Source organism: Heptranchias perlo, chromosome 2 (genome assembly GCF_035084215.1).
Source record: "Heptranchias perlo isolate sHepPer1 chromosome 2, sHepPer1.hap1, whole genome shotgun sequence".
Taxonomy (NCBI): domain Eukaryota; kingdom Metazoa; phylum Chordata; class Chondrichthyes; order Hexanchiformes; family Hexanchidae; genus Heptranchias; species Heptranchias perlo.
Genome location: NC_090326.1, coordinates 101162328 through 101177828, shown reverse-complemented (window position 1 = coordinate 101177828; position 15501 = coordinate 101162328). Strand labels below are relative to the sequence as shown.

The 15501-nt window shown below is 41.5% G+C and overlaps 1 protein-coding gene across 3 annotated transcripts in view; it reads left to right on the top strand.

Annotated features, from left to right (window-relative positions):
• Positions 1–15501, top strand: part of LOC137341719 (tyrosine-protein phosphatase non-receptor type 3-like) — a 234329-nt gene that overhangs the window by 139890 nt on the left and 78938 nt on the right. For 2 of the 3 annotated variants that reach the window (XM_068005156.1, XM_068005147.1), the window contains exons 15-16: positions 10055–10078; positions 10295–10535. In XM_068005156.1, the coding sequence (XP_067861257.1) occupies positions 10055–10078; positions 10295–10535 (265 nt within the window). The remainder of the gene's footprint in view (positions 1–10054; positions 10079–10294; positions 10536–15501) is intronic. The other variant, XM_068005163.1, reaches the window with a different exon arrangement.

The following is a 15501-nucleotide window of genomic DNA, read 5'->3' as shown; positions in this document are numbered from 1 at the left end:
TTTACGGAGTTAGGATATAAATTAAAAAGCAGGACCTCAAAGGTAGTGATCTCAGGATTACTACCAGTGCCACGTGCTAATGAGTATAGGAACAGGAGAATAGACCAGATGAATGCGTGGTTGCAGGGATGGTGTAGGAGGGAGGGATTTAGATTCCTGGGACATTGGGACCGGTTCTGGGGAAGGTGTGACCTGTACAAGCGGGACGGGTTACACCCGAGCAGGATCAGGACCAATGTCCTCGCAAGGATGTTTGCTAGTGCTGTTGGGGAAGGTTTAAACTAGAATGGCAGGAGAATGGGAACCTGAGCAGGGAGACAGAGGAGGGGGAAACAAGGATAGAAACAAGACAGAAGGGAAGAAGCAATAGTGGAAGGAGTAGAAAACAAGGGTGAAAAACAAATAGGGCCATAATGTAAAATAAAACTAAGATGACTAGCAGTCTTAAAGACAAGTCTAAAGGCATTGTGTCTTAATGCGTGGAACATTCGCAATAAGCTAGATGAATTAACAGCACAGATAGATATTAACAGTTATGATATAGTTCTGATTACGGAGACATGGCTGCAGGGTGACCAAGGATGGGAACTGAACATCCAGGGTTGTTCAATATTTAGGAGGGACAGGCAAAAAGGGAAAGGAGGTGGGGTAGCGTTGTTAGTAAAGGAGGAAATCAATGCAATAGTGAGGCAAGATATTGGCTCGGAAAATCACGATGTGGAATCTGTATGGGTGGAGCTAAGAAACACCAAGGGGCAGAAAACGTTGGTGGGGGTTGTCTATAGGCCCCCAAACAGTAGTGGAGATGTAGGGGAGGGCATTAAACAGGAAATTAGAGTCGCATGCAAGAAGGGTACAACTATAATCATGGGTGACTTTAATCTATATATAGATTGGTCAAACCAAATTAGCAATAATACTGTGGGGGAGGAATTCCTGGAGTGTGTACGTGATGGTTTTCTAGACCAATACGTTGAAGAACCAACTAGATCCTAGACTGGGTATTGTGCAATGAGAAAGGATTAATTAACAATCTTGTTGTGCAGGGTCCCTTAGGGAAGAGCGACCATAACATGATAAAATTCCTCATTAAGATGGAGAGAGAAGTCGTTGAATCTGAAGCTAGGGTCCTGAATCTAAATAAAGGAAATTACGAAAGTATGAGGTGCGAGTTAGCTATGATAGATTGGGGAACTTTACTAAAAGGGATGACTGTGGACAGGCAATGGCTAATATTTAAAGAATGTGTGCAGGAATTACAACAATTATTCATTCCTGCCTGGTGCAAAAATAAAACAGGAAAGGTGGCTCAACTGTGGCTAACAAAAGAAATTAGGGATACTATTCGATCCAAAGAGGAGAAAAAGTCTGAGGATCAGGAGCAGTTTAGAATTCAGCAAAGAAGGACAAAGAGATTGATTAAGAGGGGAAAAGTAGAGTATGAGAGTAAACTAGCAGGGAACATAAACTGACTGTAAAAGCTTCTATGAATATGTCAAGAGAAAAAGATTAGTGAAGTCAAATGTCGGTCCCTTACAGTCAGAAATGGGGGAAATTATAATGGGGAACAAAGAAATGGCAGAACAATTAAACACATACTTTGGTCTGTCTTCACAAAGGAGGACACAAATAACCTCCCAGAAATGTTAGGGAACCAAGGGTCTAGTGAGAGGGAGGAACTGAAGGAAACCAGTATTAGTAAAAAAAAAAGTGCTGGGGAAATTAACGGGGCTAAAGGCTGACAAACCCCCAGGGCCTGATAATCTACATCCCAGAGTACTAAAGGAGGTGGCCCTGGAAATAGTGGATGCATTGGTGATCATCTTCCAAAATTCTGTAGACTCTGGAACAGTTCCTACAGATTGGAGGGTGGCAAATATAACCCCACTATTTAAAAAAGGAGGGAAAGAAAAAACAGGTAATTACAGACCAGTTAGCCTAACATCAGTAGTGGGGAAAATGCTAGAGTCTATTGTAAAAGATGTGATATCAGAACACTTGGAAGGCATTAACTGGATTGGACAAAGTCAGCATGGGTTTATGAAAGGGAAATCATGCTTAACAAATCTACTGGAGTTTTTTTTGAGGATGTAACTAGTAGAATAGATAGGGGAGAGCCAGTGGATGTGGTGTATTTGTATTTTCAGAAGGCTTTTGATAAGGTCCCACACAAGAGGTTAGTGTGCAAAATTAAAGCACATTGAATTGGGGGGAATATACTGGCATGGATTGAGAATTGGTTGACAGACAAGAAACAGAGAGTAGGAATAAACAGGTCTTTTTCCAGGTGGCAGGCAGTGACTAGTAGGGTACCGCAGGGATCAGTGCTTGGGCCCCAGCTATTCACAATATATATCAATGATTTGGATAAGGGAACTAAATTAACATTTCCAAGTTTGCAGATGACAAAGCTGGGGTGGAATATGAGCTGTGAGGAGGATGCAAAGAGGCTCCAATGTGATTTAGACAAGTTGGGTGAGTGGGCAAGAAGATGGCCTTGGTGGGACCACATCTGGAGTATTGTGTGCAGTTTTGGTCTCCTTATCTGCGGAAGGATGTCCTTGCCATGGAGGGAGTGCATCAAAGGTTTACCAGACTGATTCCAGGGATGGCAGGACAGACGTGTGAGGAGAGATTGGGCCGACTAGGCCTATATTCACTCGAGTTTAGAAGAATGAGAGGTGATCTCATTGAAACATATAAAATTCTAACCGGACTAGACAGACTAGATGCCGGGAGGATGTTCCCGATGGCTGGGGAGTCCAGAACCAGGGGTCACAGTCTCAGGATACGGGGTATGCCATTTAGAACCGAGATGAGGAGAAATTTCTTCACTCAGAGGGTGGTGAACCTGTGGAATTCTCTACCACAGAAGGCAGTGGAGGCCAAGTCATTAGATGTATTCAAGAAGGAGATAGATATATTTCTTAATGCTAAAGGGATCAAGGGATATGGGGAAAAAGCAGGAACAGGGTACTGAGTTAGACGATCAGCCATGATCATTTTGAATGGCGGAGCAGGCCCAAAGGGCCGAATGGCCTACTCTTGCTCCTATTTTCTATGTTTCCAAGTTTCACACTGCAATACAGAAAAATCATATTCTTCAGCTCCCAAATTTCTGATGTACGCTTCTGGAGGCTCTGCACTGGGAGCATGGTCAAAAAATAATCCCGTATAAATTTTTATTTAAAAGTCACTCCTCACTCGACTCTGGTTTGAATTACTCGCATTGTATGTAAAGATAAATTTAATTTCAATAATGTATAACAACTTTTAAAAGTTGTCGGCAATCCTCAGGTAGGTCACTGTTATCACAAGTTTTGTATTTACGTGTTAGTTACGTGAACTTCAGAGTGTCTTCTCGTTATGTTTTATAAATCTAGTGGAGCTGCCAATCAATCTCATCAGACCATTAGTTGACAAAAGAAAGCCTTTGTGAAGTAACTGGCTAAGCATTTAAACTGTACATGGGCTGAGAATACTTTTTGAAAATTAACTTATAGAAATGTGTTTTTCGAACTGCAGGTGACATGTCACATCCAAGAAAGTGAAACTAAAAGTGTCTGTGAAATATTTTTTTAAATTAAGAAACCAAGATGGAAGGGACACCAGCAAGATTGTAAAAAATAATAGGTAAATCATGGAATAGCAGATAGATGACACCAAACTTGGGCCTAAAGAGAAATGGAGGACCAAGAGGCGAGGAGTTCTGTAGATTTCAGTTCTGGGAAGAGTGTTGGAATAGAAGCTAATGGAATGAAATTTAATTTAACACAGGGAGGAGGAAGAGTGCATATATTTGGAGGATAGAAGTAAGAAAAAAGTTCAAAGGAATACTGACCATTGTAGTACTATCAATTAATTAGAAGTGAGAAAAGTTGTGACAGAAGTGGAGGTTGGAGGTGAGAGTGGGATCATTAGTCACAGCAATGAGTTGTCCAGGAGCGTGAGATGATGTTAAAAAGAGCCTTCCAGACATGAGAGCAATATTCTCGCCTTGGACGGACTTGGGCTTCAGAACTAGTTGTGCAAAATAGCAATTATGCTGACAGCTAATAAGTAGGGGTGTTCTACAACTCATCATATTATAGCTCTTTACAATGGTAGACTGCCTACAGCTTCAGAATTATAGGCTTGCTTGATTCATCAGACTGGTTGAAAAAGTGGGCTTGTATTCTTTTATCATAAGTTGCTAGCAGCATATTGTTTTTCATTTTACTTTTACTCTTGGATGCAGTAGATAGTACTGCAAATTAGATTTGACCAGTTTACACAATATAACCCAATGTAAATGGTTTGATATTCTGTTTACACAAATTAGTATTGACTGCAGCCAGCCTTTCAAATTACATTTAGTACAGCTTTGTTTACTTTATACAGCTACAACAAAGTCTCCTTTTCTGTTTTCCTGGGATACCATGATAAGTGAAATCTAGGAAGTAACTTACAGATTCTGCACCAATTGAAAGTGACTTTTTTTGGATACTGCATTTCGATCTGATTGTTCAAATTTTTCTGTTAACTTCAGACTATTGTACAACTGACATAAAAAGAAGGAATTAGATCAAGGCAGTATTTATTATGTGTCCTCTAGATATTCCTTTGCCTGAAAACAAAAGCTGCATGTGGCCAAATATGTTCCTTGTGTATATTTTCTCTCCTTTGTCAGCTTTCAACCTTCCTGCTCTGTGCTATGGATAACCTTCAGCATCACTGTGATGATTTGACTCCTTTCTTTTCCATAGCTGCACATCACCGTCCCCACGTTCATTCTATCACCAAAACAATCTTCTACGACCTTCAAAACATCGCCTGTCTCTACCTCTACTTATGTATCACCTTCAGTCGACAGTTCATGGGATGGGATAGATTTCCCTGAACGTGTTCCTTTTCCAAAATGAAACTCTCCACAACGACAAATTGCTCTAATTAACGATCAATCTGAGATCGATGAAAAATGCATTTGGAGGAGAATTTGAGCGTCTGTCAAAAATAAAATATGAATGACTCCTAAGATTGGAGTGACTCAATTTAAAGAAAATTGAAGCGCTCAGATAAGGGAAAAGTTTTTTTAAGATTTTAAATCCTTTAGGAAAGTTCACAGTTGCAGAATTGTGGAATCTAAATAGCTATGTCTCTGATCATTTGCTGCTTGTTAAATAGTAAGTTAGGTGTTGAATAAGTTGAATTTTTTTCCAAATTGAGTATTTGCCTCAGAAAATCAGAGAAACTATTGCTGCGCAACTCCTCACTCCTTTCGCAATACTCCCTGTTTAATACCCTGCAATCTGATTTCAATCCCCCTTGCAGCACAAAGACTGCTGTGGTCAGTCAATAATGGCATTTTTTATGACTGTGAATGTGGCTCATTGCCCCTCTTCATTGTTCTTAACCTGTCCACTGCCTTTGACGCAGTTAACCATTCTATTCTCTGCACAACATTTATTCTCAGTATTCCAATTTTGTGTCTCTAGTTCCATTCACACTTATCCCAATGACGACATTATGGGCTGAATTTTCAGGCCTCCTGCCTGACTGAAACAGGGTGATAAAGCCCTGAAAATGGTGGGCAATGACCTACTGTGCCTCATTGCCATCGTTGTGTCCACGGCAATGTTCTGCTGGGTGTACCACGCGGCAGCCAATGCGGCCCTCTGCGTCAGAAGGTAGGCCCAATTAAAATGCTGATTGGGGGCCTACGACGTACATAGGACCTCGATTGCCATTTTTGGTCCATGCTGGGCAGAGCGTGCGTTATACATGCTCCGACCAGCATCAGCTGGTGACCCGGCCAAAGAGGATCCGAAAGGCAAGTTTCTTTTTTTTTGTGGGGCCAGGAGGAGGAGAGGTGCTCTTCTTACTGACCTTGTGGCCCAGAGCCTGTCAGCTGCCCTGGGGCACTTGGTCTCTGGTCACAACCCACCTCACACTGGAACTACAGGCCAGCTGGCCAGCCGCACATTCCACCGGCCAGCTGTCTAAAGTCTGCCCGGGGGAAAATCCACCTTAATATATCTTCCAATGATTTTTCCCCTCTTGTCTGCATGGTCTCCCTCACTATATCCCAGGGCTCCGTCCTTGGTCCCCTTCTATTCATCGATATGCTTACCCCTTAATGACACTGTCAAGAAGCACAGGATCAGGTTCCATATGTAGGCTTATGACACCCTACTTTACCTTCCTGTTTCTTTTGATTCCAAGGCTATTACTCAACTCTTCAGATGTCTGCCCAACATTAAGTCTTGGATGAATCAGAATTTCCAACAGCTTAATGTAGACAAAACTAAAGCCATCCATTTTTACTCTTATCAGCCTCTCCTGTTAACTCCATCAACCTTTCCAACTGCCATCGCTGAGTAAATCTGCAGGTGGGAACCTCGGCATGCTGCTTGGTCCTAACTGACCTTTCTTTTCCATATCACATTTTGCCATGGCAACCTCCATCCACCTTGAAACCATACCTCGTCTCTGCCTCTACCTCTCCCCCATTGTCACCAAGGCTCTAGTCCATGCCTTTATTACCATGATGATTAACTTGTCTAATGTTCTTCTAGCCAGCTGCCCCTCTTCCACCCCCACAAATAAATTAATTAAAGGTTGAAAAGGAGTGGTGAACATTTGAAGAAATATTTCAATATTCTCAACAAATATATATTCCACTGAGAAATAAAAACTCCATGGGAAAAGTGATCCACCCATGGCTACCTAAAGAAGTTAAGAATAGTATTACATTAAAAGAAAAAGCCTATAATGTTTCCCAGAAGAGTAGTAAGCCTAAGGATTGGGAGAGTTTTAGAAAACAGCAAAGGACGACCAAAAAATTGATAAAAAGAGAGAAAATAGAATATGAAAGTAAAGTAGTAAGAAATATAAAAATGGATTGTAAGAGCTTCTTCAAGTATGTAAAAAGGAAGAGAGTAGCAAAAGTAAATGGTGCCCTAGAGGCTAAAACAGGAAAAATTGTAATGGGGAATCAGGAAATAGCAGATGCGTTAAACAAATATTTTGTATCTGTTTTCAACAGTAGAAGACACAAAAAACATACCAGAAATAGTGGGGAACCAAGGGTCTAATGAGAGTGAGGAACTTAAAGTAATTAATATCAGTCGAGAAAAAGTACTTGAGAAACTAATGGGACTAAAAGCTGATAAATCCCCTGGATCTGATAGCCTACAGCCGAGGGTTCTAAAAGAGGTGGCTGCAGAGATAGTGCATTGGTTATGATCTTCCAAAATTCCCTAGATTCTAGACTGGTCCCAGCGGATTGGAAGGTAGCAAATGTGACCCCGCTATTCAAGAAGGGAGGGAGAGAGAAAACAGGGAACTACAGGCCAGTTAGCCTGACATCAGTTGTCGGGGAAAATGCTGGAATCCATTATTAAAGAAGTGTAACAGGGCACTTAGAAAATCATAATATGATTAGGCAGAATCAACATGGTTTTATGAAAGGGAAATCGTGTTTGACAAATTTGAGTTTTTTGAGGATGTAACTAGCAGGGTAGATAAAGGGGAACCAGTGGATGTCGTATATTTGGATTTTCAAAAGGCATTCGATAAGGTGCCACGTAAAAGCTTGTTACACGAGATAAGGGCTCATGGGGTTGGAAATAACATATTAGCATGGATAGTGGATTGGTTCATGGCTAGAAAACAACAGAGTAGGGATAAACGGGTCATTTTCAGGCTGGCAGGCTGTAACTAGTGGGGTACTGCAAGGATCGATGCATGGGCCTCAGCTATTTACAATCTGTCAATGACAGATGAAGGGACCAAGTGTAATGTATCCAAGTTTGCTGACTATACAAAGGTAGGTGGGAAAGTAAGCTGTGAGGAGGACAGAGCCTGCAAAGGGATATAGACAGGTTAAGTGAGTGGGCAAGAAGGTGGCAGATGCAACCTTGTAATGTGGGGAAATGTGTGGTTATTCACTTTGGTAGGAAGAATAGAAAAACAGAATATTTTTTAAATGGTGAGAAACTATTAAATGTTGGTGTTCAGAGAGATCTGGGTGTCCTCGTACAATAAACACAAAAAGTTAGCATGCAGATACAGCAAGCAATTAGGAAAGCAAATGGAATGTTGGCCTTGATTGGAGGTTGGAGTACAAAAGTAAGGAAGTCTTACGACAGTTGTACAGGGCTCAGTACCTCAGCTAGAGTACTGTGTACAGTTTTGGCCTCCTTATCTAAGGAAGGATATACTTGCCTTAGAGGCGGTGCAGCGAAGGTTCACGAGATTAATTCCTGGGATGAGAGGGTTGTCCTATAAGGTGAGGTTGAGTAGAATGGGCCTATACTCTTTGGAATTTAGAAGAATGAGAGGTGATCTAATTGAAACATATAAGATTGAGGGGGCTTGACAGGGTAGATGCTGACAGGTTGTTTCCCCTGGCTGGAGAGTCTAAAACTAGGGGGCGTAGTCGCAGGATAAGGGGTCGGCCATTTAAGACTGTGATGAGGAGGAATTTCTTCACTCGGATGTCAATCATTGGAATTCTCTACCTCCGAGGGCTATGGATGCTGAGTCATTGAATATATTCAAAGCTGAGATAGACAGATTTCTGGACTCTCGGGGAATCAAGGGATATGGGGATTGGGCAGGAAACTAGAGTTGAGGTTGAAGATCAGCCATGATCTTGTTGAATGGCGGAGCAGGCTCGAGGGGCCATGTGGCCTACTCCTGCTTCTATTATGTTCTTATGTTCAAACTGCAACCCATTCAGAATGTTGTCTGCATCTTTACCAACCTCCTTTCGACAGCACCTCCCAAATCTGCGACCTCTACCATCTAGAAGGACAAGGGCAGCAGGCACGTGGGAACCCACCATCCCGACTTGAAAATATATTGCCGTTCCTTCATCGTCGCTGGGTCAAAATCCTGGAACTCCCTACCTAACAGCACTGTAGGAGAACCTTCACCATACGGACTGCAGCGGTTAAAGAAGGTGGCTCACCACCACCTTCTCAAGGGCAATTAAGGATGGGCAATAAATGCTGGCCTTGCCAGCGATGCCCACATCCCATGAACAAATAAAAAAAAAAATGAAATCCCTGCAGTTCCAGCATCCCAGTCCTCACTGAGCTCCACTAGCTTCCCATGCCACTTCAAATCAATTTCAAAATCGTTGCCCATTTGCCCACTCTATTTTCAGTACCATGTTCCCAGTTGAATCTCCTGACACTTGTATACTCCTTGTTCCTTATCCCCTCTGCTTCATCATTTATTGGCTGCTCTTTCAACCACCACGCCCATGTTGTCCCAAAATCCCTCAAGTGTTACTTCCTCCCTCCTTAGTTTCAAAATTCTTCCAGAAACCTTCCTGTTCACCTGCTTTTTGGTACTGTTCCATAATACCACTTTATGCCAGTGGTGCAATCCCTGTTCTCTCCTGTTTGGTGCCCATTTTCTTTTTTGCGCTGTGAAGTGCTCTGAGATATCTATCCAATATATAACAACATTCTATAAATGGACTTGTTGCATCTCTTAGTTTCATTGAGCAAATCACTGTTTGTGGGCAGTGAAATTATTTTGGAATAAATTTTAATGTTGCACTAGATTTTATTTGTGGATCAATTAAGTTGCAATATAGAACGCTAAGAGGGCTGACAAGCTCTTAACTAATCTCTGATTGTAATTTACAAAGTCTCAAGTGCCCTCTTTTAACTTTTCCTATCAGTTGTTTCCTTTAAACAGAAGTATAACTTTTACATGTATGCTAAAACCCATTTTGTTAAGCACCTTTGGTATAATAGGTCTCTGATATCCCTGCCAAAATTGAAAGGAACATTGAGAGGGATGAGTAAACTAGAACAGTATTAATTTATTTTAAGTAATGTAAATACAGTATTAAAACAGAATTTCATCTGTAAAATTGGATTAATATCTCATGCTTCCTGCTTCTAACCAGAATCTCTTTTTGGGGTTAAGAAAACTAGTATGTGTCTGCTTTCACAAATACAATGTAGATAAATTTATATGTGCACAAATTAAAAGTGAAGATATATGTCCCTATCAAAGTCTAGAGTTGAGTGATTTTCAAGTTCCTCTTTTACAGGTCAGAGGAACAACAATCACCAAAGTAAGTTTGCTATTTCTTCCAACACCCAAGCAAAAATTAGTATTTTTGTATATTACTATCAATTATAATGTGCTATATGCTGTGTATTACAAAAAAAATCAGGAATTTGAGAAAAATGTTTCTTGTGGGCTTTAGGCTTGTTTTCTTATGTTTACCTTTAACCTAAATGTGACACCTCTATCCCATGAGTCTTACTTTAATTTAACCTGTTTGCAGGTCAGTCGCAGGGAGTGAAATGCAACAACAGTTCTCTCATTCCATCAAAAGACAACGGCGATCACTAACACATTCAGTGAATGGCGTAGACACTAATGTACCAAGTGATGATCACCTATCTGTGTCTGTTTCTCACCCACTGGACGGTGTTGATTTGCAGTTTCTCGAGACCTATGAATTTATGGTACCTAGAACAAACGAGGGTGAAATGGCCCCCTGCCAATATTACTGTGATGACCAGGTTTGCAAAACTAAATGTAGCTTTCATTTTAAAAACAAAATGTAATCTATCATTATATCAGTTTACACAGCAGTTAAAGTTGGTGGGAAAAAGCAGACTTGCAGCAACATGAATGTTCATTCTTCATTCCAGTAGCCTCTGTTGGTCTATTTATTTTTCATTTCAAATGTTGCTTTTGTCATTGTAGAGCATGGATAGGCATGGCAAAATGATGAGTTTGCATTTCTGTGCCTATAGAGGATACAGATTGGCCTAAAATCACAAGCAACCAATTAAAAATTCTGAATGACTGGTCAGAAGAACTGCAAATAAAAAAAAAACAAAAGTGAACCAATTAAACTGCTATTTTTCATAGTAACTAACATTTCTAATGTCTAAAATAAAATTTTAAACAAAAAAGAAACATTAAAAATTACATATTTGAAAATAACATTATTATATTTACCCATCAATTTGTCTTTTGTGTCTTGTATTACCTTTATTAAAGTTTTTACATGAAAGCCTCAGCCTTTCTCAAAAAACCTCTGCTTGCAGTTGGATCCCAATGTGTATTAGGAAAATTATCTCTGTACAAACTGAAAACTGTCTTCCCTCATACTATACCAGGATTTTTGAGATTCTTTTAACTCAATTTATTTGAAGAGAATTAATTTTAACAGCTTTATTACGGTTAAGTTTCCCATCAGGGGGCCCTCTAGTGTTCAACGACAATGTAAGTACAATACATATCAGGAAGGATTGTACAAATTATGTAAAAGCAGCTAAGAAGAAACTAAAATAAATAATTAATACTTTTTTAACTATACTCTCACTACTGTGTAGACTGGGTGAATCTGTGGCAGGCAAAGTGCAGCACACTTAAAATTGAAAATTCCTATCACAATGCCCCAACAGGTGTGACCGGTACTACAGGCAGTAAATTGGCACTTGGAAAAGTATGGGCTAATAAATGAAAGTCAGCACAGATTTGTTTAAGGAAAATTGTGTTTGACTAATTTGATTGAGTTCTTTGATGAAGTAAATTGTAAACAATTTTACAACACCAAGTTATAGTCCAACAATTTTATTTTTAATCCCACAAGCTTTCGGAGGCTTCCCCCTTCCTCAGGTGGTGTGGAAATGACATTTTCGAATCCTTCGCATTTTAAAATCACAGAACAATGCCTGGTGATTACTGCCCGTTGCCAAGGCAATCACAGTGAGCAGACAGAAAGGTGTCACCTAAAAAGGCCACCGAATATACAAACCCCCCAAAAAAAAGAAAGAGAGAGAGAGATAAGGAAGACAGTCAATGACCCGTTATATTAAAAACAGATAACATTTGTTCGCTGGTGGGGTTACGTGTAGTGTGACATGAACCCAAGATCCCGGTTGAGGCCGTCCTCATGGGTGCGGAACTTGGCTATCAATTTCTGCTCGACGATTTTGCGTTGTCGTGTGTCTCGAAGGCCGCCTTGGAGTATGCTTACCCGAAGGTCGGTGGCTGAATGTCCATGACTGCTGAAGTGTTCCCCGACAGGGAGAGAACCCTCCTGTTTGGCGATTGTTGCGCGGTGTCCGTTCATCCGTTGTCGCAGCGTCTGCATGGTCTCGCCAATGTACCATGCTCTGGGGCATCCTTTCCTGCAACGTATGAGGTAGACAACGTTGGCCGAGTCACAGGAGTATGAACCGTGCACCTGGTGGGTGGTGTCCTCTCCTGTGATGGTGGTATCTGTGTCGATGATCTGGCATGTCTTGCAGAGGTTACCGTGGAAGGGTGGTGTGGTGTCGTGGACGCTGTTCTCCTGAAGGCTGGGTAATTTGCTGCGAACGATGGTTTGTTTGAGGTTAGGTGGCTGTTTAAAGGCGAGTAGTGGAGGTGTGGGGATGGCCATAGCGAGGTGTTCGTCATCATTGATGACATGTTGAAGGCTGCGGAGAACATGGCGTAGTTTCTCCGCTCCGGGGAAGTACTGGACGATGAAGGGTACTCTGTTGGTTGCGTCCCGTGTTAGTCTTCTGAGGAGGTCTACGCGATTTTTCGCTGTGGCCCGTCGGAACTGTCGATCGATGAGTCGAGCATCATGTCCTCTGGTTACCAACATCGAGCATCATAATCCCGTTCTTACTAAGGCGTCTTTCAGCGTCTGTAGGTGTCCATCGCGTTCCTCCTCGTCTGAGCAGTACATTGGCGTCCACGACACCACACAACCCTTCCACGGTAACCTCTGCAAGACATGCCAGATCATCGACACAGATACCACCATCACACGAGAGGACACCACCCACCAGGTGCACGGTTCATACTCCTGTGACTCGGCCAATGTTGTCTACCTCATACGTTGCAGGAAAGGATGCCCCAGAGCATGGTACATTGGCGAGACCATGCAGACGCTGCGACAACGGATGAACGGACACCGCGCAACAATCGCCAAACAGGAGGGTTCTCTCCCTGTCGGGGAACACTTCAGCAGTCATGGACATTCAGCCACCGACCTTCGGGTAAGCATACTCCAAGGCGGCCTTCGAGACACACGACAACGCAAAATCGTCGAGCAGAAATTGATAGCCAAGTTCCGCACCCATGAGGATGGCCTCAACCGGGATCTTGGGTTCATGTCACACTACACGTAACCCCACCAGCGAACAAATGTTATCTGTTTTTAATATAACGGGTCATTGACTGTCTTCCTTATCTCTCTCTTTTTTTGGGGGGTTTGTATATTCGGTGGCCTTTTTAGGTGACACCTTTCTGTCTGCTCACTGTGATTGCCTTGGCAACGGGCAGTAATCACCAGGCATTGTTCTGTGATTTTAAAATGCGAAGGATTCGAAAATGTCATTTCCACACCACCTGAGGAAGGGGGAAGCCTCCGAAAGCTTGTGGGATTAAAAATAAAATTGTTGGACTATAACTTGGTGTTGTAAAATTGTTTACAATTGTCAACCCCAGTCCATCACCGGCATCTCCACATCTTGATGAAGTAACAGAGAGGGTTGATGAGGGTAGTGCGGTTCATGTTGTGTATATGGACTTTCAAAGGCATTTGATAAGGTGCCACATAATAGACTTATTAGAAAAATTAAAGCCCATGGGATTAAGGGATACTTACAAAATTGCCTAGGGGACAGAAAGCAGGGAGTAGTGGTGAACGGTTGTTTTTTCAGACTGGTGGGAAGTATACAGTGGTACCAGTGATCAGTATCAGGACCACTGCTCTTTTATATTAATGACCTGTACAGGGTATAATTTCAAAGTTTGCAGATGACACAAAACTCAAATGTATTAAACAATGTGGAGGATAGTAACAGACTTCATACAGACTAGTGAAATGGGCAGCCACATGGCAGATGAAATTGAACACAGAGAAGTATGAAGTGATACATTTTTGTAGGAAGAATGAGGCGAGGCAATATAAACTAAATGGTACAATTTTAAAGGGGGCACAGGAACAGAGACACCTGGGGGTGTATGTACACAAATCTTTGAAGGTGGCAGGACAAGTTGAGAAGGCTGTTTTAAAATAAAAAATGGGATCCTGAGCTTTATTAATAGAGGTATAGAGTGCAAAAGCAAGGAAGTTATGCTAAACCTTCTCAGCTGGGGTATTGTGTTCAATCTGGGCACCACACTTGAGGGAGGATGTCAAGACCTTAGAGAGGGTGCAGAAGAGATTCACTCAAATGGTACCAGGGATGAGACTTCAGTTATGTGGAGAGACTGGAGAAACTGGGTGGTTCTCCTTAGAGCAAAGAATGTTAAGGGGAGATTTGATAGAGGTATTCAAAATCATGAATGATTTTGATAGAGTAAATAAGGAGAAACTGTTTCCAGTGGCAGAAGGGTTGGTAACCAGAGGACATAGATTTAAGGTGATTGGCAAAAGAATCACAGGCGACATGAAAAAACATTATTTTTACGCAGGGAGTTGTTATGATCTGGAATACAATGTCTGAATGGATGGTGAAAGCAGATTCAATAATAACTTTCAAAAGGGAAGGGAAAGAATTTGCAGGGCTAAGAAGAAAGAGCAGGGGAGGGGGACTAATTGGATAGCTCTTTCAAAGAGCAGGCACAGGCACGATAGGCCAAATGGCCTCCTTCTGTGCTGTAACATACTATGGGTTTGCCCATAGGGGAAAGGGTCCAGTGAAAGCTTTTGATTAAGCGCACACCCCACATACCAATTTCATATATAATGGATCGATATGATTAAAATCTAATATCTTCTAAATGCATTACTTAGACACTTTGCAAATAATTATGTATAGGGTACTAATTCCACCAGAAATGCAAAATCAAAATTATTTATACTTTGTGCACCACATTATTAAATTATTTAACCTGTTGCTTCCTTCAAATTGACCACCTTGCATTACATACAGTATAATTATGAAGCAGTAATTATAGCTAATATGCAAAATCTAAATGTCCTACATTTTTATTCTGTGTTGCAGTTTAAATCAATATATCTATAAAGTAAAAACATTTCTATTTGTAGTAACCACTTCATTCCCTCAATTCCCTTGCAGGATTGCACCTTCCCCCTCCAATGCTCTCACTGTCTTCTCCTTAACACCCTCCCTCAACCCCACACCCATCCAAAGAACGTGGCAGAGTAAAAGAGCCTTTTCAGTCTTTCCTCACACCTTAGTCCTCTATCATTTAAGGATAAGCCTTGTGGTTTTCAGTCTCCTGGGTTTCAATGATCAGCACTCATCACATTACGCAGTTTAAGGAATGACTTCTTTTGACTTGTCCTCACATTTCTCAGTGGATGTTGATCATTCTAATAAGGACAGCGGAGGCATTCTCCCCATTTACTAAATGGGAAGGTAAGAGACCTCCACCATCAACATATGAACAAACTGAGAAAATTTCCAAAGTTAGAGTATAACTGGTACCACATACACACGCAAAAAGGCCAACCGTCAACACCAAACACTGGATTAAAATCCTCAGTATGGGAATCTCAGTGCAACT